Source organism: Belonocnema kinseyi, chromosome 1 (genome assembly GCF_010883055.1).
Source record: "Belonocnema kinseyi isolate 2016_QV_RU_SX_M_011 chromosome 1, B_treatae_v1, whole genome shotgun sequence".
NCBI lineage: Eukaryota > Metazoa > Arthropoda > Insecta > Hymenoptera > Cynipidae > Belonocnema > Belonocnema kinseyi.
Genome location: NC_046657.1, coordinates 1562690 through 1586738, shown reverse-complemented (window position 1 = coordinate 1586738; position 24049 = coordinate 1562690). Strand labels below are relative to the sequence as shown.

Below are 24049 nucleotides of genomic sequence, written 5' to 3'. Positions count from 1 at the left end.
TTTGGTTAAAAAATCACATATATTGTTTAAAATGCAATATTTTCCCTTGAAAAGTTAGAATTTTGAAAAGGTTTAAATTTCATTTAATAAAGTACCTAAATTCATTTTCTCTAAATATGCAAAAAATTTGAAGAATAATAAGATAAAATGAACATTTGAAAATGTAACTAATTTTTCTTTAATTCGTTTTTTTTTGTTGCCATTTTTTTTAAACTGAAAATGTAACTATTTCAGTTAAATATTCCATAATTTTAGTTAAAAATGAATCTTTTTCAATGGAAAATTTAGCTATTTAGTTGAGAATTCATGTATTTTGTTGAAAAATCGTATTTTTTTATAGAAAAATAATCTGCTTGGTTCAAAAATCAACTCTTTGGTTAAAAATAATTAAAATTCTTGAAAATGCAATATTTTTACTTAAAGAATTGGTATTTCGAAGCAGTTTAAATTTAATTTAATATAGCACATTAATTGAATACATAAAATTATTTATTGCATAAACTCGCAAAACTGTCTTGAGATACCTGGAAAAAAACATTAATCCCGAAAAATAATAACTTCACATTTTACTGACGAAAAAAATTGTTTCGACAAATAATAATTGTTTAAACAATTCAAAATTAGTTATCAAATACTTGGAAACTTATCGTTCATCGAATCAAAATTAATAATTATTAGTAATAATTAAATAAATAATTATTAATGATAATAATTAAATGAATAATAATTATTAATAGAAAAGATTTCAGAAATATTTCACAAATATTTTCAAGATTCCAAAAGAATACAAGAATTTCAAAGATTTAAAAAAGTGTACAGTATATCAGATTTTAAAGATTTTAAACAATTTCAAATTTTTGCAGAAAATTTCAAATATTTTAATGATTTCAAATTAATACCAAGTATTTCACAAAGATTTCATAAAGATTTAATTTTAATGTCAGAACATTTAAATGACTTTAAACGATTTCAAAAGTTTTGAGAAATTTTCACAAAGATTTCAAATATTTTAATGATTTCAAATCAATTAAAAAGATTTCATAAAGATGTCAAAAGAATACAAGGATTTTAAAGATTTTCAAAAGGGAGTGCACCATATTTTAAAGATTTAAAAATATTTCAAGATTTCAAGTAATTTCAAATTTTTTAGAAGATTTCAAAAGTTTTCACAAAAATTTTAAATGCGTTAATGATTTCAAACGAATAAAAAAATTTCTGAAATATTTCACAACTATTTCAAAGAGTCCATAATGATTTCAAAAGATTTCAAACGCTTTAAAGATTTTAAACGAGTTCACTTTTTTTTAGAAATTTTCAAGATTTCAAATATTTGAGTGGTATGGAACGATTTTACAGGTCGTATGAGGTTTTTAAATATTTTCAAAGATTTCCGAGGATTTCAATGATTTTAAGAGATTTTAAAAATCTCAATGTATTTTAATACATTTACCATAATTTCAGAAATATCGTCATAGAATGTCAAGGTATTTTATAATATTTTAGTGCATTTTAAAGAATTTATTCATGAAAAGTGAGGTATTTTGTAGGGTTTTAAAGATTTGAAGAGATATGGAATTCACCTGAATTTTATGAATTCACTGGAAGTTTTTTTATTCACATTAATTTCTATAATTTTACGCTTTTCTACATAAGTCAATGAATTTTTTGTATAATTTTTCAAAGTTTTAATTTAATTGAAATCTTAGGATCAATTAATAAAATTATTTAAAGGATTTGAAATATTTTAACGTGTCTGTTTTTCAAATTTTTTAAAAATTGCAGACAAAGAAATGTTTGATTGATTTTAGTAATTTAATGGGATTTAAAAAGATTTGGAATATTTTGAGGATATTCTAAAAGATTCTCAGGCGTTTTCAAGTGATCTGAAAAGTTTCAAGGGTTTTCAAAATATATCAAAAGATTCGAAATATTTTAGGAAATTTAAAAATATTCCCAGATTTTTTTTTTTATTTATTTCAGTAGTTTGAGGGTTTCCAAAGACTTAAATATTTTATGGTATTAAAAAATATTCCATGGCATTTTCAAGATATTTCAACAATTTCAAGGGATTTCCAAGGGTTTTAATAATTTTAAGGGATTTTAAGATTTTAAAGGATTTCAAAGAATTTTTCACCAGACACAAGTTATTTCATAGGGTTTCGAAGATTTGAAGAGATTTTCCAATATTTTTCATAATTCATTTGTAATTTGCCCTAAATTCTTAATAATTTATCCTAAATCCTTTTAAATTCTTTCGACTTCTTCTACATTTTCACTCGATTCTACCCAATTCAATTAACTTTTCCATGTTTTTAATTGTTTTCAATTCCCTTGATTGATTTTTCAATTTACGTTGATTTTTTATGAATTTCATCTTATTTTTCATCTTATTTCTAGTAAATTTCTCTAAATTCACTCAAAATTTATTATAATCAAATTTTTTTTCGAATCTTAAAATATTTCCAATTCATCTGAATTATTTTTAATTTTTTTTTAATATTTCTATAATAATTAGTCACTTCTTGTGTCAGAAATTAGTAGGGCTTCGACGATTTGAAAAGATTTGAAACTTTTTTTGGAATTCACCTTGAATTCTTTTTAATTCTTTGGAATCTCTTGAATTTTTGTGATTTGCTTGAATCCTTCTAAATTCGCTCGATTATTTGAATTGCCTTGAATTTTTCTAAGCTTATTTCAATGTTACAAGTTCAAAATTACTCTCATATATCTTTCAAGTACAAAATTACTCTTGTACCTCTTCCAAATACACAATTTTATTTACCATTTGCCATGTAAAAAATTACTTTTTTGCCGGCCCCGAATAACATATTTCTTTTTCCTGTTCCAAGTACAAAATTACTATTGTTCCTCTTCCATGTAAAAAACTTCTTTAGTATCTCTTTTACATATACCATTTTTTATCTGATACAACTACAAAATTACTATTGTGCATGATTCAAATAGAAAATTACTCTCTTATATATTCCAAGCGCAAAATTACACCAATACCTTTTCCAAATACACAAGTTTATTTACCTGATCCAATTACATAATTATTCTCGTACCACTTCCAATTACAAAATTACTTTTTCGTAACTTTTCCAAGCACAAATTTTTGTACCTTTTCCAAGTACAACATTACTTTTTTATATAGTTTCCAAGCACAAATTTGTGTACCTGTTCCAAGTTCAAAATTACTTTTTTATATCTTTTTGAAGTGCAAATTTGTGTACTGGTTCCATGTAAAAAATTATTATTTTTTTGTATCTTTTCCAAGCACAATTTGTTGTACCTGTTCCAAGCACAAAATTACTGTTTTATATCTTTTCCCAGTACCAATTTGTGTACCTGTTCCAAGTTCAAAATTACTTTTTTATATCTTTTCCAACCATACATTTTTGTTCCTGATACAAGTACAAAATTACTTTTTAAATATTTTCACAGGCACAAATTTTTGTACCTGTTCCAAGTACAAAATTACTTTTTTATATCTTCTCCAAGCGCAAATTTGTATACCGGTTGCAAATACAACATTTAAAAATATATATTTTCCAAGCACAAATTTTTGTGTCTGTTCCAAGTACAAAATTACTTTTTAAATATTTTTTCTAAGCAAAAATTTTTGCACATGTTCCAAGTACAAAATTACTTTTTTTAATATATATTTTCCAAGCGCAAATTTGTATACCTGTTCTAAGTACAAAATCACTTTTTTTAATATATTTTCCAAGCACAAATTTTTGTGCCTATTCCAAGCACAAAATTACTTTTTTAATATTTTTTCCAAACACAAATTTTTTGCACCTTTTCCAAGTACAAAATTACTGTTTTCCTGTGTTAAATAGAAAATTACTACTGTGTAGTTACATAATTTCCTGTAACTGTTAAAGGGTAATTTCTTTGATGTGTGGTGGAATTTTGTTTTAGTTCAAAATAAGAAAAGAAGCGATGTCAGGCCTCGCGAATATTTACAAAAAGCACTTGGACGACGCGGACGTGCCTCAGGCAACGAAAAAAGCCGTGACCTGGATAAAGGACAAGATTTTGCATGGTTATTACATGCCCGGTATGGAAGACAGACTTCTTGTCGAAAGGTTACTGAACATTTGCTTAGTGCCTTACACCCTGCCACCTGAAGAAAGAATGAAAAAGCTTTACCATTTACTCGGAACAATCGACGATCACGCCTCCAAAGCCTTCGTCGAACTTCAAAAACATCAACTGGCGTAAGTTCTTTTCTTTATTTTTTTATTTTTTATTTCAAGGCATGTTCTCTCTATACTGAAAGCGATATTAAATTGTATAATTTAAAATTTTAGGCTTCAAAAATGTTTAAAATCTCATTCATTTATGTCGTCTAAATTTATTTTTGAAAAAATCAGGGTTATATTGAAAATTCTTCTATTTTGGTAGTATTTGCATCTTTTAGAGTTAAAAATCACAACTGTTTAGTGGAAAATTCGATTATTTTTTGTTTAAAATTAATTAATTAATTAATTTTTTTTCAACTAAAAATGGAACTTTTCATGTTTGTTTGAAAGTGTGTCTTCTTCACTTAAAAATTCACCGTTTTGGTTTAAAATTAATGTATTTTATTAAAAATTAATCTTGTTTAGAAGGAGATTATACTTTTTGGTTCAAACTTAGTTTCTTAAAATTTAAAATTAATTTCATTCGCTAAAAATTCATGTGTTTGCTTGAAAATTTATCTATTTTGTTTAAAATTTATTTTTTATTAATTTTAGGATTTATCTCTTTTAGGTGAAAATTTAACTATTTTTTTTATGATCGTGTTTTTGTTGTTAAAAATTTGTATTTTTATCAGAAAAGTAATCTCATTAGTTGAAACTTAATTTTTTGTTTGTTTATTAACAATTCATTTCTTTAGTTGAAAATTTAATTATTTTGTTGAAAATGCGTGTTTTTTGTTGTTGAACATTTATTTTTCTAACATTTTAGCTATTCTATTTTTGGTTGGAAATTCATCTTTTTCATTTGTAAATTCATGTATTTTCATGAAAATCCGTCTTTTTTATTAATAATTCAATTTTTTGGTTGAAAAATTTAGCATTTCAGTTAAATAATATTTTATTCCAATTGAAAACTAATCTTTTCAACTGAAAATGGAACAATTCCATTTTTGAGCAAAATTTATCTTTTTTGATAGAAATTAATTTCATTTTTGGTTGAAAATTCTTCTGTTTGGTTGAAGATTCAATTATTTAGTTGAAACTTTATTTTTTTAGTCCGCATTTTATTTTTTTGACAGAAAATTAAAATATTTTTCTTGAAAATTGATCTTTTTTTGTTGTTGAAATTTTATTTTCCTAACTAAAGATTGAGCTGTTCTATTTTTTGTTGAACATGTATCTTTTTTCTATTAACAGATTCACGTAGTTTATATAAATTTGTCTTTTTTTATACAAAATTCGTCATTTAAATTGATCTTTTTGGTTAAAAATTCAGTTTCTCTATTAAAGATTGATTTTCCTATATTGAAAAATAACTTCCTTACAAATTCATGTATTTGGTTGAAAACTGGCCTATATCGTTGAAAATTTATTGACTATTTTATTGAAAATTCGTTTTTTTTTCAGTTGAAAATTAAATTTTTTCACGGAAAGTGCAACTGTTCAATTTTGACTTGAAGATTTATCTTTTTTAATTTAAAATTCATTTTTTTGTTGTTGAATCATTAACTTTTTTGTTTAAAATTTATCTGTTCTCTTGTTCTTGAAATTTTGGTTGTGGAAAGCTCATCCGTTGTTTTGAAAATTTTATTATTTTGTAGAACATTTATTTTTTTGCTGATAATTGTTTTAACTGAAAATTCAACTATTCCATTTTTTTTTGGAAAATTTATGTTGGTAGCTAGTAAGTATTTTGTTGAAAATTTATTTTTGTAACTAAAAATTCATCTATTCTATGTTTGGTTGAAAATGTATCTTTTAGATGCAAATTCAGGTATTTTACTGAATATTTGTCTTTTTTTGCATAAAATTTATCTTTTGGATTTATATTTTTGGTGGAAAATTAATTCCCTGTGTTAAAAATCAGTTTTTCCAGTTTAGGAAATAATTTTTTCAACTAAAAATTTAAATGAGATTAGAATCAAATTTAAAATCTTGTTTAACGTCCCATAATAATGAAAATTTAACTATTCCATTTTTTGTCGGAAATTTATTGTTGTTGGATAGAAATTTAATCTTTTTGGTTAAAAACTATCTCGTTCAAAATTAATTTTATTTTGTTGAAAATTAATTTTTTTATTGAATAATTATTTGGTTGAAATTTCGTGTTTTTTTTTTTAGTTGAAAGTTAATTTTCCTTGGTTGAAAATTTAATTATTTTGTTGAAAATTGTTGGTTTTCTTCGGTTATAATTTAAATTTTTTTAACGGAAAATGTAACTTCCATTTTTACTTGATGAATTCTCTTTTTTAGTTTAAAATTGATTTATTTGAATTGAAAATTTAATTTTTTTGTTGAAAATTATTTTTTTTTCGCAAATGTATTTTTCGAACATAAAATTGAACTATTCTATTGTTTTCTTTTTAAATTTGCTTTTTTTGTACAAAATTTATCTTTTGTGTTGAAAATTTAACTTTTTTTTTAGTTTTTTTTTTATTGAAAATGATTTGTTTTAACTGAAAATTTAATTGATTCCTTTTTAGTTCTAAATTTATCTTTGTGAGTTGAAAACTCAAGCATTTGGTTGGAAGTTCATGAATTTTTTACGTACGTTTTACATAATTTGTGGATGATCCCTTATAAAATTCTGTATCATTATTGTCACTAGAAATGTTTAAACTAAATTTAGAAACAAACCTTTTTTTAGATTAACATTATTGGTGTCCTAGGTCTAAAGTTTTTTTTTTTATAGAAAAAAAAACATTCGAGAACGGTCAGGGAAAATAGAAAATTAGTCAGGGAAAATGAAAAATTGTTCAGGGAAAAGTTGATGGAATTTCAAATTTGACATTTTCTAGCAACCGCCCGCAAAAAATGTACTTTTAATATCCGAATTTTCAGTGTGAGAAGATCGGTTGTAGAATGGATAGAAATAATAAAAAAGACAGACGCCTCGACGGAATTAACGAACAAGATTCTGCAAATTTCTCGGTTTCTTCCGGATCCGATGAAAGTTCAAGAGTTCCTTCAGAAATTCAGCGCTCATATGAAAAAGGACCCAGCTCTACTCCAAGGTTTGGAAACGATAGTCCAACCGAACGTTTCCTGCAAGGAGTGCGCTGAAACGACTAGTGCAGTTTTGAAAAAGTTGGGTCAGCCCGTCATGACAAATTTGTACTATAATACGATTAAAATGCTTTTGGAGAGGGTCAGCTCTGTTATGATTGACGAGGAAGCAATTAGGGTAAGAATTTAAAACAAATACATTAATAGAATTTTACTTGATATAGTAAAACTAGAATGTGTACTTTTTGTTTCTAGAATATTTAAAAAAAAAATCCAAGTATAAAATTACCTTTGTGTAACATGGCACAAATTAAAAGTACTTTTTTCTAAACTTGTTCCAAGTACAAAATTACTTTTTTTCTTTAAACAAGTTCGAAATACTTTTTTTGTTAACTTGTTCCAAGTACATATTTTTCAACTCGTTTCAATAATAAGATTACGTTTTCTTTAAAATCCGTTTGAATTAAGAAAATTAATGTTTCTAAATCGCTTCTAGAATGTCTTTTTTTCTAGAATAATACTTTTTACAAAAGGCTTTCCAAGTACAAAATTACTTTTGTTTAAATCATGGCACGAATACAAAAGTACTTTTTTTTTAACTTGTTCCAAGTACAAACTTACTTTTTCTGTTATTTAAGCTTGTTTCAAGTACAAAGTTTTTTTTTAAATCTGTTCCAATTTAAAAAATTAATTTTTCTAAACTGCTTGTAGAATTTGTATTTTTTGTTTCTACAATATTACGTTTTAAAAAAACGTTTTCCAATTACAAAATTATTTTTGTTTAAAACATGGTACGTATACAAAAGTACTTTTTCTAAACTTGTTCCAAGTATAAAGTTACTTTTTCTTTCATTTAAAATTGTCCCAAGTACAAAATTATTTTTTTTTCCTGTTCTAATTTTAAAAAATTAATTTTCGAAACCCCTTATAGAATTTGTATTTTTTGTTTCTAGAATATTAATTTTTAAAAAAGGCTTTCCAAGTACAAAATTACCTTTGTTTAAAACATGGTACGAATACAAAAGTACTTTTTTTATAAAATAAATTTTTTTCAAGTACAAAGTTACTTTTTCTGTTATTTAAACTTGTTCCAAGTACAAAATTATTTTTTTTTATTCAAACAAGTTTCAAGTACGTTTTTTAAAAACTTTTTCCAAGTACACATTTTTTAACTTGTTTCAAGCATCAAATTACTTTTTTTTTAAAACCTTTTCTAATTCAAAAAATTAATTTTTCGAAACCGCTTCTAGAATTTGTATTTTTTGTTTCTAGAATATTAATTTATAAAAAAGACTTTCCAAGTACAAAATTACCTTCGTTTAAAACATGGTACGAATACAAAAGTACTTTTTTTTTTATTAAATTTTTTCCAGGTACAAAGTTACTTTCTTCATTATTAAAACTTGTTCTAAGTACAAAATTACATTTTTTGTTATTTAAACAAGTTCCAAATACATTTTTTAGAAACTTTTTCCAAGTACACATTTTTTCATTTGTTTCAAGTATAAAATTACTTTTTTTTAAACCAGTTCCAATTCAAAAATTAATTACATTTTTTTAACATGTTCCAATTTAAAAAAAAAAAATAATTTTTCGAAACCGCTTCTAGAATTTGTATTTTTTGTTTTTAGAATAATAATTTATAAAAAAGGCTTTCCAAGTAGAAAATTATCTTTGTTTAAAACATGGTACGAATACAAGAGTACTTTTTTTTTACTAAATTTTTTCGAAGTACAAAGTTACTTTTTTCATTATTAAAACTTGTTCTAAGTACAAAATTACATTTTTTGTCATTTAAACAAGTTCCAAATACATTTTTTAGAAACTTTTTCCAAGTACACATTTTTTCATTTGTTCAAGTATAAAATTACTTTTTTTTAAACCAGTTCCAATTCAAAAATTAATTACATTTTTTTAACATGTTCCAATTAAAAAAAAAATAATTTTTCGAAACCGCTTCTAGAATTTGTATTTTTTGTTTTTAGAATAATAATTTATAAAAAAGGCTTTCCAAGTAGAAAATTATCTTTGTTTAAAACATGGTACGAAGACAAAAGTACTTTTTTTATATACTAATTTTTTTTTTAAGTAGAAAGTTACTTTTTCTGTTATTTAAACTTGTTCCAAGTAAAAAATTACTTCTTTTTATTTAAACAAGTTCCAAGTACGTTTTTTTTTAACTTTTTCCAAGTACTTATTTTTTAACTTGTTTCAAGTATGAAATTACTTTTTTTTTAAACCTTTTCCAATGAAAAAAATTAAGTTTTCGAAACCGCTTCTAGAATTTGTATTTTTTGTTTCTAGAATATTAATTTTTAAAGAAGGCTTTCCAAATACAAAATCTCTTTTTTTTGTATTTAAACAAGTTCCAAATACATTTTTTTTAACTTTTTCCAAGTACACATTTTTTCATTTGTTTCAAGTATAAAATTACCTTTTTTTTTTAAACCTATTCCAATTAAACAATTAATTTTCCTAAACCGCTTCTAGAATTCGTATTTTTTGTTTCTAGGTTTTAATTCAATACGTCCTGGACTGCTTGAAAGGCGGAAACGTGATAGAAGAAGTTGGCCTTAATCCGAATAACGCGGGAGAAAAAGGCCTCAGGTTACTCGTGGTGAGTTAATTTTTTTTTTCAACTATATAATTACATGTAATTATTAGTAAGTATATTAATATTAGTGAATTAATCTTTAAAATGCAGTCTTGAATACTTAAATCGTTAAACATTAAAAGCGTTTAAAGTTGAAAATTGTTGATAAAAACGTTTTTATTTTATCAGCTGTAAATATAATTAAATTATTTTAAAAATGAATCTGCACTTTACGCATTAAAAGGAAGGAATAATTTATTTGACAAAGCAATTTGAAATCCGTTCAGTGTTAATAATTTACAGATTTTCACGTTAAAAATTAAACTGTTTCAATTCGAAAGTCTTAGTCATTGACAAAATGCAAATATCCGTTTGAAACTTTATAAAATATTTGTAACGTAAAAATAATTTCATAATAATGTATTTGTTATAAAATATTGTTCCAATCTGAAATATTTAATTTTGAATCCATTCAATTTCAATTTTTTTTTTAAATTTAGGAAATGAAAAACCAAATATTTAAAAGTAAACAAGCTTAAACTGAGTTGCTTGACATAAAAAGTCTTGAATCGTTAAAATTTCGAAGAGCTTTTAAACTTTGAACGTTATAATTTTGATTGATCTTTTTAGAAAAAATTTTAATTTGTAAGTTAAATTGTTGAATTTTGGTGGTTAAATAACAATTGAGCACTTATTATGCGTAAAAAAATTTGAGTAATTTTAAGAGGTATTTAGAAGTTTTGAAAGGATTCAAAATTCATTTTAAACTTGAAATGATTTCAAAAGAATAAAACATTTTCTTAAGATTCTTAGGAAATTTGAAAATAATTTTTTATTTTGGAAATTAACTTACTTACTTCAACAAAAGAAAACCTGTCCTAAGTACAAAATTCCTTCTTTTTTTTAACCTGTACCAAGTACACAATGATTTTTTAAACTATTTTAAGCACAAAGTTTTAAACAAAAATATCCTTTTTTAAGGGTGTAATTTCCAAGTATATCATTTGTTCTTTTTTTTTTAAACCTATTCCAAGTCAAAACTACTTTTTTTTTATACACCTACTAAATATAAAATTACTTTTAATTAGTGGAATTGTTATGTTTTTCAATTATGCTATTATTTATCTTTCACCATGCGTATTTCAAAGTTTATTTTACTTCCAAAATTTTCGATTGAAAATTTTTATTTTTAAGCTTACATTTTTAATTTAAAGAATTTTTAAATGCTTTCTTAAAAACTTGAACAAACAAAAAATGAAAGCCTTTGATGTTGAAATTTTTGGATAAGAAACATTTTCATTTAATAAATAAATTTTGTTTAAATTCATCTGTATTTTAAGTAATAAAAAGTGGACAAAAACAATTTGACAAAGCGATTTTAAATCAGTTCAAAATTTAAGTATTTTCAGATTTTAACGTTAAAACTTAAACGGTTTCAATTTGAGAGTCTTAGTCAGTAAACAAACGTGAACGTGTGACTGAAATTTTATAAACTATTTTCAACTTAGAAATAACTTCATAATAATATATTCTTCATTAAAGGATTTAAATTTTTTTAAATATTGTTTTAATCTAAAATATTCCATTTTTAACACATTCAATTTGAAATTTTTAATTTAAGAAAGGATTATTAAAAAGTAAAGAATCTTTAACTGAATTGTTTGACATAGAAAACATAGAATCTTTAAATTTTCGAAAAGCCTTTATATTTTCAACGTTACAATTTTAATTGTTGTATTTGAAAAAAAGCTTAATTTCTAAGCAAAATTTTTGAATTTTGATGTATAATTTACAAATAAACATTTGTAGAAAAAAATTTAGTAATTTTAAGAGATATTTAAGAGTTTTAAAAAGATTAAAAATTATCATGCAAATTTGAGAAAACTCTTTAAATCTTCTAGAATCTTTTTTGAAAATTTTGTTTAAATCTTTGAAAAACTTTTTAAATATTCTCTTAAAAGCATTTTTCAAAATGAAAAGTTATTTTTAATTATCCTAGGAATCTTAAGAAAATGTTTTTATTCTTTTGAAGACTTTCACAATTCTTGAAAAGAATCTAATTTTTTTGTTTAAATAGATCCAAATTGTAAAGAAATTTTCTAAAATTTGCAGGATTTTCGGAAAATTGTAGAAAAAATTCAATTAATTTTAGCAGATATTTAGAAGTTCGGAAAAAATTTTCAAAATAATTTTAAATTTAAAACAAATTTAAAACAACTTCTAGATTTCTCAAGATTTTTAAATTAAATTTTGAAACTTTCCAAGGATGTTTAAACTATTAAAAAAGAAAATAATTGAATTTCTAATTTAAGAAGTGTTGAATTAAAATTTGTTCAATTTTTCAAAATTTTGAAAATTTTTAAGTTCATTTTTTGATTTTTTAATTCAGAGCATTAAAAATAATAACGTGAATTTGTAATTTTATATTGATAAATGTTAGTACCTTCAATTTTATACGCGTGAATTATTGAGCATTTGAATACTAAATTTTTCAATTAAAAACTTTTAAATTTCAATTTTAAAAGTTTAAAATTTAACAGTTCCACTTTGAGTGCTTTTATTTGCAGCTCAGTTTTTATTACCTCAAATGGAAGATTGTTTAGCTTTAGTGTACCTTTTTTTTAAATTTTATTGACTGTGAAAAATGTTTGCGAATCGGGAAAAAAACCGAGAAAGGACCGGAAATTTATTTCTTCGATTAAAATGGCCACCCTGCATCAAGTACAAAATTCCTTTTTTTAAACATGTAATTTCCGAGTACAAAATTTTTTCTATTTTTTTTAAGCTTGTACAAAGTTGCCGTTTAAAAAAAATGTCCGAGTGGAATATTACTTTTCTAAAACCTATTCCATGTCAAAACTACTTTTTTATACATCTTCTAAGTATAAGATCACTGTTTAAAAACATTTTCCAAGTGCAAACTTACTTTTAAAAAAACGGAAAATATTATATTTTGGCTTAATGATCAATTTTTTTTTAGTTTTGGATTAATTTATTTTGTGGGCATTTTTTTCTATTTTTTGGTTGAAAATTGGTATTTTTTTTAGAAAGTTTATACTTTGCGTTGAAAATTTTACTATTTTGTTAAATTTTTCTCTTTTCTTGGTTAAAAATTAGTCGTTATAAACTTCCTTTAAAAAAAGATAACATTCCAAGTACAAAAGTACTTTTTTCTAATTACATATTCCAAGTACAAAATTACTTTTTTTAATAACCTGCTCCAAGTACAAAATTACTTTTTATAACGTACTATAAAAAATCAACGAAATCACTTTTTAAAAATGAACACTGTTCCAAGTAAAAAAGTACATGTTTTGTAACTATTCCCAGTTCAAGATCTCTTTTTAAAAACCTTCTCTAAGTGCAAATTTATTAAAAACAACTGAAAATATTCTATTTTGGCTTAATGATTAATTTTTTTTTTAGTTTTGGATTAATTTATTTTGTGAACATTTTTTTTATTGTCGAAAATTTATTTTTCTAACTGAAAATCTAACTATTCTAGGTTTTTGTTGAAATGTTTGACTTTTTTGTTAGAAACTTCATCCTTTGTGTTGAAAATTTTACTATTTTGTTGAATTTTTCTCTCTTGTTTGAAAATTAGTCGTTTTAAACTATCTTTAAAAAAAGATTGCATTCCAAGTACAAATTTTTTTTATTATTACAAATTTCAAGTACAAAATTACTTTTTATAAAATAAATATTCCAAGCACAAAATTACCTTTTTTATAAAATAAATATTCCAAGTACAAAATCACTTTTTAAAAATGAAGACTGTTCCAAGTACAAAATTACGTGTTTTGTAACTATTCCCAGTTCAAGATCTCTTTTTAAAAACCTTCTCTAAGTGGAAACTTATTAGAAACAACGGAAAATATTCTATTTTGGCTTAATGATTATTTTTTTTTAGTTTTGGATTAATTTATTTTGTGGACATTTTTTTATTGTTGAAAATTTATTTTTCTAACTGAAAATCTAACTGTTCTAGTTTTTTGTTGAAAGTTTGTCTTTTTTGTTAGAAAGTTCATCCTTTGTGTTGAAAATTTTACTATTTTGTTGAATTTTTCTCTCTTGTTTGTAAATTAGTCGTTTTAAACTGCCTTTAAAAAAAGATAGCTTTCCAAGTACAAAATTACTTTTATTTAAAATCACTTATTTAAAATCACATATTCCATGTACAAAATTACTTTTTTTATTAAATACATATTTCAAACACAAAATTACTCTTTTAATAACCTGCTCCAAGTACAAAATTACTTTTTACAACGTGCTATTAGTACAAAATCACTTTTAAAAAACGAAAACCTTTTCAAGTACAAAAATTCGTGTTTTGTAACTATTCCCAGTTCAAGATCTCTTTTTAAAAATCTTCTCTAAGTGGAAACTTATTAAAAACAACGGAAAATATTCTATTTTGGCTTAATGATTAATTTTTTTTAGTTTTGGATTAATTTATTTTATGGAAATTTTTTTTATTGTTGAAAATTTATTTTTCTAACTGAAAATCTAACTGTTCTAGTTTTTGTTGTTGAAAGTTTGTCTTTTTTGTTAGAAGGTTCATCCTTTGTGTTGAAAATTTTACTATTTTGTTGAATTTTTCTCTCTTGTTTGTAAATTAGTCGTTTTAAGCTGCCTTTAAAAAAAGATATCTTTCCAAGTACAAAATTACTTTTTATTTAAAATCACATATTCCAAGTACAAAATTACTTTTTTATTAAATACATATTTCAAGTATAAAATTACTCTTTTAATAACCTGCTCCAAGTACAAAATTACTTTTTATAACGTGCAATAAAAAATCAACAACATCACTTTTTAAAAATGAAGACTATTACAAGTACAAAAGTACGTGTTTTGTAAATATTCCCAGTTCAAGATCACTGTTTAAAAGCTTTTTCTAAGTGCAAACTTACTTTTAAAAACTGAAAATTTAACTACTCTATTTTGGCTTGATGAATTTCTTTTAGTTTTGAATTCATTTATTTTGTTAAAAATTGAAGTATTTTGTGAACATTTTTTCTTTTTGAAAATTGATTTTTCCATCTGCTCTATTGTTTTGTTGAAACTTTGTCTTTTTTGTTAGAAAGCTCGTCCTTTTTGTTGAAAATGTTACTATTTTGTTAAATTTTTCTCTTTTCTTGGTTGAAAATTAGTCTTTTTAAACTTAATTTAAAAAAAAAAATGTTTAAAAAAACATTTCAAGTACAAAATTACTTTTAGAACCCCATGTTCCGAGTACAAAATTACATAATAAAAATCTAGTCTAAAGTACAAAATTACATTTGTTACCTGTTCGAAATAGAAACTGGCCTCAAATATTGGATTTTATCATCTTGTCTTTAAAATAAGTATTTTTCAAAAATTGTTCAGATGCTCTCCTTCGCGTTTGGTCCACATTTCATGCACAACGACATCCTGATGCAACTGGTTCAGTTCCTGGACCTCGAGGACGAGATGGTCGCGCCCCTAGTGCTTTCGATATTCACTTTCCTCGGCAAGTACCGACCCCTCTGCGACGTCTCGCCCGAAATTATGAATCTGATGGCGCCAATCTGCAAGAATTTTGCCGAGACCGGCACTCCAAAGCAAGCGAAACAAGCCATCAGATGTTTATTTGTCAACATGCCCAATATTCATGACACCATCTTCCCGGAAATCATCGAGAGAATCAAGAATACCCTCACACCTTCCTCCGAGTATTATCGAACCTCGATCGTCACTCTCGGCCACATTGCCTACAATCTGCCAGAAAAATATCAGGGGCAAATCAAGAGCTTGGTTTCCAGAAAGGTAATTTATCACATTTTGATTGATTGGCAATTTTTAAACCTTTCTCAGGATTGCCAGAGGTCAGGAAAAAATTTCAAGGCCAAGAGAAAGTTTAATTTTTGACCAAAGTAATTAATATTTACAACAACAACGAAAATAATCATTTTTAACCAAGCGTATTTGCATTTACAATCAGATGTTTAAAATTTTAAGAAAGAGGCGAATTTTCATGTAAAAAATGGAATTTTGAACTAAATTGAAACCAAATTTAAATGTGTTTTATATTTAGTAAATATTTAGTCTGTGGAAAAACTAGGTTTTCTATTTTTCATTTGTAAACCTTTTTTTTTGTGAACTATTATCTTTGACAAACATTTTTTGAACTCTTAAAAAAATATTATTTTTCTAACTTTGAAAATGCTAAATGTTTGAGAATTCTGGTCTAAGAAAATTGAATTATGATAGTTTTAAAATATATAATATGATATCAAGTCGAAGATTTGATTAAAATTTCTTAGTCTATCAGAAAAATAGTTTTAATTTTGTTTATTTTTTGAACATTTTGAAACTGTTGTGAAGTATACAACATTTTTTAAATTATCATCGAAATGAAAAATGCCATTAAGATAATTTGCAAGTATTTTCAAAATTTGAAAATTCTCTGAATTTTTCAAAATTAATTTGTTTCGAAAGAGAAAGATGAATTTTTAACCAAACAATTGTACTTTTAAGCAAGATACGAATTTTCAACAAAATGCTAAGTTTTTGAATTTAGGGTTTAATCAAAAAATTTCATTAGGATATTTTTGAAATATATTTGATATCTGGTCAAGGATTTGATTAAAATTTCTGAGTATCTGAAAATAGTTTTTTAAAAATATTTTTTGAACATTTTGAAACTGTTGTAAAGTATACAAATTTTTTTAATTGTCATCGAATTAAAAATTTCATTAGGATAATTTGCAAAGCATTTTTTCCTGAATCAAAATCTTTGACAATTTTTTGAACTCTTAAAAACATGTTATTTTGTTCAAATTTTGAAAATTCTCTGAATTTTTTTTTTATTTTAGTCTGAAATATCTGATTACGTCCTTGAAAAAATTTGAAAAAATTCAACTTTCAAACTCGAAAAGGTGAATTTTCATCAAAGAAGTAAATTTTTAAAAGAGAAAGAGGAATTTTTAACCGAAACGTTACATTTTTAACAAACAAAAAAAACTAATTTTTAAGCATTTGCATTTACAACCAAATATCTTCAAGAGACGAATTTTCAAAAAAAATTCGAATTTTTATCTAAATAGTAGAATTTTGAACCTACCAAGATCAAATAAAATTTAAATTTATTTGATATGTAGTAAAATTTAATAAATATTTAGTCAATGAAAAAACTAGTTTTTATATTTTTTGAAAACTTTCAAAATTGTAGAAAGTATATAATTTATTTAAAAATTTTCATCGATATTTAAAATGTCATTAGGATTATTTGCAAACCTTTTTTTCGTGAACCATAATTTGTAAGAAATATGTTTTAAACTCTTAAAGAAATGTTTTTTTCTTCAAATTTGGAAAAAATTTTGATTTCAGTGAAAAATATCTGAATAACAACCGTGAAAACATTTGAAAAAATTCAACTTTGAAACTCGAAAGGATGGATTTTCATTAAAGAAGTTCATTTTCAAGAGAGAAAAATGATTTTTAACCAAAATGCATTTACAACAAAATATTTTCAAAAGACAAATTTTAAACAAAAAATTCGAATTTTAAACTAAATAGTTGAATTTTCTACCTATGAAGATCAAATGACAAAAATGTTTGTTAAACTTTTAAAAAAATGTTTTTTTTTTCAACCTTTGAAAATGCTAAGTTTTTGAATTTAGGGTCTAATCAAAAAATTTCATTAGGATATTTTCGAAGTATATTTGATATCTAGTCAAGAATTTGATTAAAATTTCTTAGTCAACCAGAACAATAGTTTTTTTCTATTATTTTTTTTTTACCTTTCAAACTGTTGTAAAGTATACAAATTTTTTTTAATTATCATCGAAATTAAAAATTTCAAAATTGAAATGTTTTGTAGGAAATAAATAAATCCCAAATTTTTTTGATTAATCAATTAAATAATAAATATGTACCTTTTTGTTTGAATTTACAACAATTTGCATGAAATTCTGTCTAAAAAAGTTGAATTTTCTACTCGAAAATATAAATTTTCCATAAAATAGTTAAATTTTTTAACAAAGGGATGAACATTCAACCAAAAAAATAACAAGTGTTTTTTTTTTCTTTTTTTTTATTCAATAGTTTTGTTGAAAAGTCGTCCTTTCTGGGTTGAAAATTTTATTATCTCCGTAGAAAATTGACTTCTTGTTTAAAACTTATATTTTAATGTCAAATGTAAAACAGAAATTTTTTTTTAAATTAGTGTTTTTAAGTTAAAAATTCATCCATTTTAGTAGAAATTACATCTTCCCTGGACAAAAATGCAACTCTTTCGATGAAAATTTCACAATTTTGTTAAAAATTCAGCCGTTTTAGTTGAAAATTTAAAAGTTTTGTTAAAAATGCAACTACTAAGTAGAAAATTTACTTTCTCTTTAAAATTTATATTTTGGTGTTGAAAATTCAATTGATATCTTTTTTCGATGAAAATTTAACAATTTTTTTGAAAATTTATCTTTTTTTTTAATTCATCTGTTTTAGTAGAAATTTCGTTTTTCTTGGATAAAAATGTTATAGTTTTTTTTTTTTTTTTGCTTAAAATTTTAACAATTTTGTTAAAAAGTCATCCTTTTTTATTGAAAATTTAAGTATCTCCGTAAAAAATTTGATTCTTGTTTAAAATGTATATTTTTATGTTAGAAACTATAACTGAAATCTTTTTTTAAAATGAAAATTCAACCATTTTTTTTATTGAAATTTTGACTTTTTAGTTGAAAAATGCACATTTTTAGTAAAAATTGCATCTTCCTTGAGTAAGAATGCAACTGTTTGTTTGATAATTCAATAATTTTGTTAAAAATTCGTACTTTTTGGTTGAAAATTTCAGTAGTTTTGTTGAAAATTCATATGCTGGCGTTGAAAAGTTAACGGAAATCTTTTTCAGATTAAAATAAATAAAAACTCATCTGTTTCAGTAGAAATATGTCAATAAAATAATTTTGTGCTGCTCCTTCGTGATAATTATATTTTTATTTTAAAAAAGTTTATCATTTAGTTAAAAATTCAACAATTTTGTTATCAAGTCATCCTTTTTTGTTGAAAAAACGCTTTTTCGATGGACCAACTTTCTAATATAGAAAAGATTTTTCAGTTTAGAGGTTCATGCAAATTGTTGAAATTTCAAACAAACAAAAAAACATGTAAACTAGTTGAGTTTCCAACTCGAAAATATAAATTGTCCACAAAATAGTTAATTTGCAAGCCAAATTTTCGTTCAATAAAAAATACCCTTAAAAAAATAGTTCAAAATAATGCAACTGTTATTTTTTTTTTAATTCAACAACTTTGTTAAAGTCATCATTTTTCGTTTAAAATTCAACTGTTTTGTTGCAAATTCTTCATAGAGATTTGAAAATTCAATTATCTCCCTAGAAAATTTACTTAATCTATTTTAGCACAAGCTACATCTACTTGAATGAAAATGCAACTGTTTGCTTGAAAATTGTCAGGGAAAATGCAAAATTTATCCTATAAGGAAGTGATTCTTAAAGAAATTGTAGATCTTTTTTGGGATCACAATTTTTGTAATTCATCTTTTTTCGTATCCTGCATAGTTTGACCACAAAATGAAATTTTTCATTATTTTTTGTCCAATTAAAATTGGATTTTCGATTTTCCAAGAAAATCCAAAAAAGTTATTATGATAATCTTATAGGGCTTTCGACAAGCAATGTTATTCTTCTCTTGACTTTATTCATATCGTGCGTTGTTTGGCTTAAAATTTTCATTGATATATAAAATTTTGAACATGCTATTGGAAATTAATAAAATCCTATACGCCACCTGGTGACAAAAATTCGAACTATAAAGAATGGCCACGATTTTAAAGATGTATTTTAATTTGTGCATAAAAGTGTTTTAAATTTTTTTTGTGGAGTTTAAAGTATTTATTTGATAATAAAAATAAGTCTTTATCGGAAATAAAGTGTTTTAGATGGAATTTACATATTATACAAGGAAAACCCATACTTTTTGATAGAAATATTTTTCTAAAAAAAAAAAAAACAATTATTGTTTTCTTTATTGTAATTTTCAAAAGATTATAAACTTAAATGGATTTGTTTTGAAGCAAAAGTGAAATCAAAGTACATTTTTATTAATTTATACATGAAATATTGACTGTTCAATAATCTGATCTAAAAGTCTGGTTATAATTCGTATTTAAATTCCAGTGCATTAAAACGCACATGAAATAGTGAAATAATTGTTTTTGTTTTTTTTAAAACCTATTTGACAAAAATGTGTTTTTTTCACTACATAAGATGGAAATTATATCTAAAACTATTTATTTTTAATGAAAATCGTAAAAACACTTTTATGCAAAAAATGTACCTACTCTTTCTAGTTCCATTTTTCGCCACCATATGGCGAAATGGTAGACCACCATTGTCAGTAACTCTAGGAATTTTCTTTTTATCAAAAAAAGTCATTAAGATAAATTGTCTGGCTTTCTGAGTACTACGAACATTCGTACATAACATTTTTAAATATAAAAAAATGGTCCCAAAAATTATGGAAATACTCTACCTTTTTGAATTGTCATGCAAAATGTCTGGTTAAGGAATTCGTTCTTTCTTTTAGGACCTAACAAAAAAGATACTTGAATTTTTATCCAAGAAAGATTAATCTTTTTAATTAAAAATTAAACTATTCGGGTAAAAGTTGAACTAGTTTGTTAAATGTTATTTTGTGTTAAAAAAAAAAATTTTGCTTGCAAATAAACTATTTTGTTAGAAATTAGTTAGTTTAATTTGAAAATTCATCATTGTTTTTGAAACTGCATTATTTTGGTTAAAAACTTTCCCTATTTTTTGAGAAACTCTTTTAATTTATTATTTTTTTACCACTAATTTTTACAAGCAGAAATATAAACAAGTTTACTTGAGTCAAAAACTATAAAATAAGTCTTAGAATATAAGAAACTGTTCAGAATATAAGAAACTATTCGGTTGAAAATTCAACTGGTTTGTAAAATTCATATTTATGTGTTGCAAAAGTTAAATGAAACCTTTTTTTTGATGAAAATTCAACTGCTTTTTTTAAATTTGTCTTTGTAATTAAAAAATTCATTTATTTTAGCATAAATTGCATGTATCTTGGATATGAACGCAATTTGGTTGATTAAAATCCAACATTTTTGTTAATAAGTCATTATTTTTTGTTTGAAAATTCAACTGCTTTTTTGAATGTTCGTCTTTTTGGCTTGAATATCCAATAAATAAATAAAAGAAGATTAATTTTCAATCGTTTGCATTTTTAGCCAAAAATGATTAAATTGCTACTAAAAGAGTTGAATTTTTAAATAAAAAAGACAAATTTGCACACAAAAAATAGTTGAATTGTTTATCAAGAAAAAATTCAGTGGCATTTTCAACACAAAAATAAGTATTTTACAATAATATATAATTAGTAATTGAATTTTTCAGATAACAGTTAAATTTACAACCAAAAAATATAATTCTTTAACAAAATACTTTAATTTTGAACTGAAGAATTAAATTTTCATAATTATAGTTGAAGAGATCAATTTTCAAATAAATAGTCAAATTTCCAAACAAAAATAATTAAACTTCAACAACAGAAACCAAAGTTCATCCAGGAAGGAAAAAAAAAAAGAATTTTCAATCAAATAATTAAACTTTTAACAAAATTGTAAAAATTTTAATTAAAAAGAACAAAATTCCAACAAAATAGATACATTTTCAAACAAACAGTTGACTGTTCAACTCCAAAATATAAATTTAAAACAAAATTGAACTTTTTTTACGAAATAGATGAATTTTCAACCAAAAAGGATCGATTTTTAAAATAAATGTTTCAGATATACTTTTTAACGTTAAAAATAAATGTTAAGCAAGCATTTAAATTTTACGCAGAAACTCGAATTTTCAATTAAAAAGGATGACTGTTTAACAAAATTGTTAAATTTTAAAAAAGACGGGTTTAGTTGGAAAATTCATCAGAGTAGTTGAAATTTCACTATTTTGGTAAAAACTTGACTATTTCCTTGATTTTTGGATTTTGGTCACAATTATCTGCTTAAAAAACTCGAAAAGCTAATGATCACTAAACGGACGAATTTTTAACAAATATTTTGGAGTGAAGAAGTTCATGCAAATTGATGAAATTTAAAAAACAAAAAAAGCAGTTGGATTTTCATGTCGAAAATATAAGTTGTTCAAAACATAGTTAAATTTTCAAACAAAGTTGGAACAAAAAGAAACTTTTTAAGAAAGTAGTTCAACTTTTACACAAATATTTGAATTTTTAAATAAAAAGATTAATCTTTCTTGGATAAAAATGCAACTTTTTTTCAATGCAGCAATTTTGTGCAAAAGTCATCCTTTTTGGGTTGAAAATTCAAGTATTTCCGTAGAAAAGTTACTTTCTATTATCAGTTTATATTTTCATGTTAAAAAGTAAGGTTGAAATCTTTTCTGAATGAAAATTCAACTATTTTTGTTGTTGAAAATTTGTCATTTTACTTTCAAAATTGATCTATTTGAGTAGAAATGGCATCTTTTTGGATAAAAATACATCTGTTTCATTGGAAATTTACCAATTTTGTTAAAAAGTAATCCTTATTGGTTAAAAATTCAACTACTTCGTGGAAAATCTGTTAATCCCAGTTTTGTGAGACTGTTGTTTTAACTAGACTCATACTTTTAGATGCTTTAAGAGAGTCTTTTAGTAAATTATTAGAAGATGAAGCAATAGGGCACCACAACTGCGATGTAGAACACGATGCGACAGAAAATTCAATTGACAAAGTCTGGGTCACTGAGGTTAGGGATATAATTTAGAAGATAAAAAACGGTAGGGCTGCTGTGTAGGTCATATGTGTAATGTTTAAATCATAAAATGGGAAATGAACATATTCAGTTTATGAAAAAACGACATAAGTAACAATAAAATGTTTATTAACAAAATTTTGTTTAAAGAATGCGCATTTTTTTTTAAAGGAGAAAATGAAAGTACGGCTGCTTTAATACCAATGCGAAGCAAGAGATACGTAATAAGAATGAGTTCTTTAAAACCGAAAGAGTTTTAACAAAAGAGAATTCACAATCACTACATTACTGTTGTCGATGCTTTAATCTTTAGTTTTAAAAAGTCTGTACGCAAGTGTGGGGAATTGTACAAAAACCGACCTTGGATAAAAATGCAACCGTTTTTTTTTTTTTGTGAAAATTTAACAGTTTTGTTAAAAAGTCATCTTTTTTGGTTGAAAATTCAAGTTACTGTGTAAAAAATTTACTTTTTGTTGAAAATATATATTTTGATGTTAAAAATTGATTCTTTTTCGATGAAAATTCATCTAATTCGTAAAAAAGTTACATTTTATTTAAAATTGATATTTTGGTGTTGAAAAGTCAACCGTTTGTTTGAAAATGTATCTATTCTGTTGCAAATTTGTTCTTTTTAATTAAAATTTTAACAATTTTGTTAAAAGTTTAATTATTTGCTTAAACTTTTTTTTCCTCTCTGGATAAACTTTTGTTGTTGTTGAAGTTTAATATTTTTTGTTTGAAAATTTGGCTATTTATTTGAAGATTGATCTCTTCAACTATATTCTTGAAAATTTAATTCTTTTGTTCAAAATTCAAGTATTTTGTTAAAAAATTATATTTTTTGGTTTAAAATGTAACTGTTATCTGAAAAATTCAATTACTAATTATATATTATTACAAAATTCTCATTTCTGTGTTAAAAATTCAACCTTTTGTTGAAAATTAACTTTTTTGTTAGTAATTCACATTTTGGTGTTGAAAATGTTACTAAAACATTTCTTGGTACACAATTTAACTTTTTTTTTCGCAAATTTGTCTTTTTTAGTTTAAAAATTCAACTCTTGTAGCAGAAACTTAATCATTTTTAGCTAAAAATGCCAGTGATTGAAAACTAATCTTCTTTGATTGAGAATGCAAACGTAAATTTAACGTAAATTTAACGTAAATTTTCTACGAAGATACTTGGATTTTCAAGCCAAAAAGACGAAAATTCAACAAAGCAGTTGAATTTTCAACAAAAAATAATGACTTTTTAATAAAACTGTTGGATTTAAGTCAAACAGTTCTATTTTTATCCAATATAGATGCAGTTTATACTAAAATAAATGAATTTTTTAATTAAAAAGACAAATTTAAAAAAAAAAAAAGTTTAATTTTCATTAAAAAAAAAAAGATTTCTTTTTAACTTTTGCGACACATAAGTATGAATTTTACAAAACAGTTGAATTTTCAACCGAATAGTTTCATTTTTATATAAGATA

General features: G+C 23.8%; 1 protein-coding gene across 3 annotated transcripts in view; it reads left to right on the top strand.

The window, feature by feature from the left end:
• LOC117172094 (sister chromatid cohesion protein PDS5 homolog B) overlaps window positions 1-24049 on the top strand; it is an 89570-nt gene that overhangs the window by 33905 nt on the left and 31616 nt on the right. For all 3 annotated transcript variants that reach the window (XM_033359884.1, XM_033359869.1, XM_033359876.1), the window contains exons 7-10: window positions 3928-4226; window positions 7032-7374; window positions 9709-9813; window positions 15160-15579. In XM_033359884.1, the coding sequence (XP_033215775.1) occupies window positions 3928-4226; window positions 7032-7374; window positions 9709-9813; window positions 15160-15579 (1167 nt within the window). The remainder of the gene's footprint in view (window positions 1-3927; window positions 4227-7031; window positions 7375-9708; window positions 9814-15159; window positions 15580-24049) is intronic.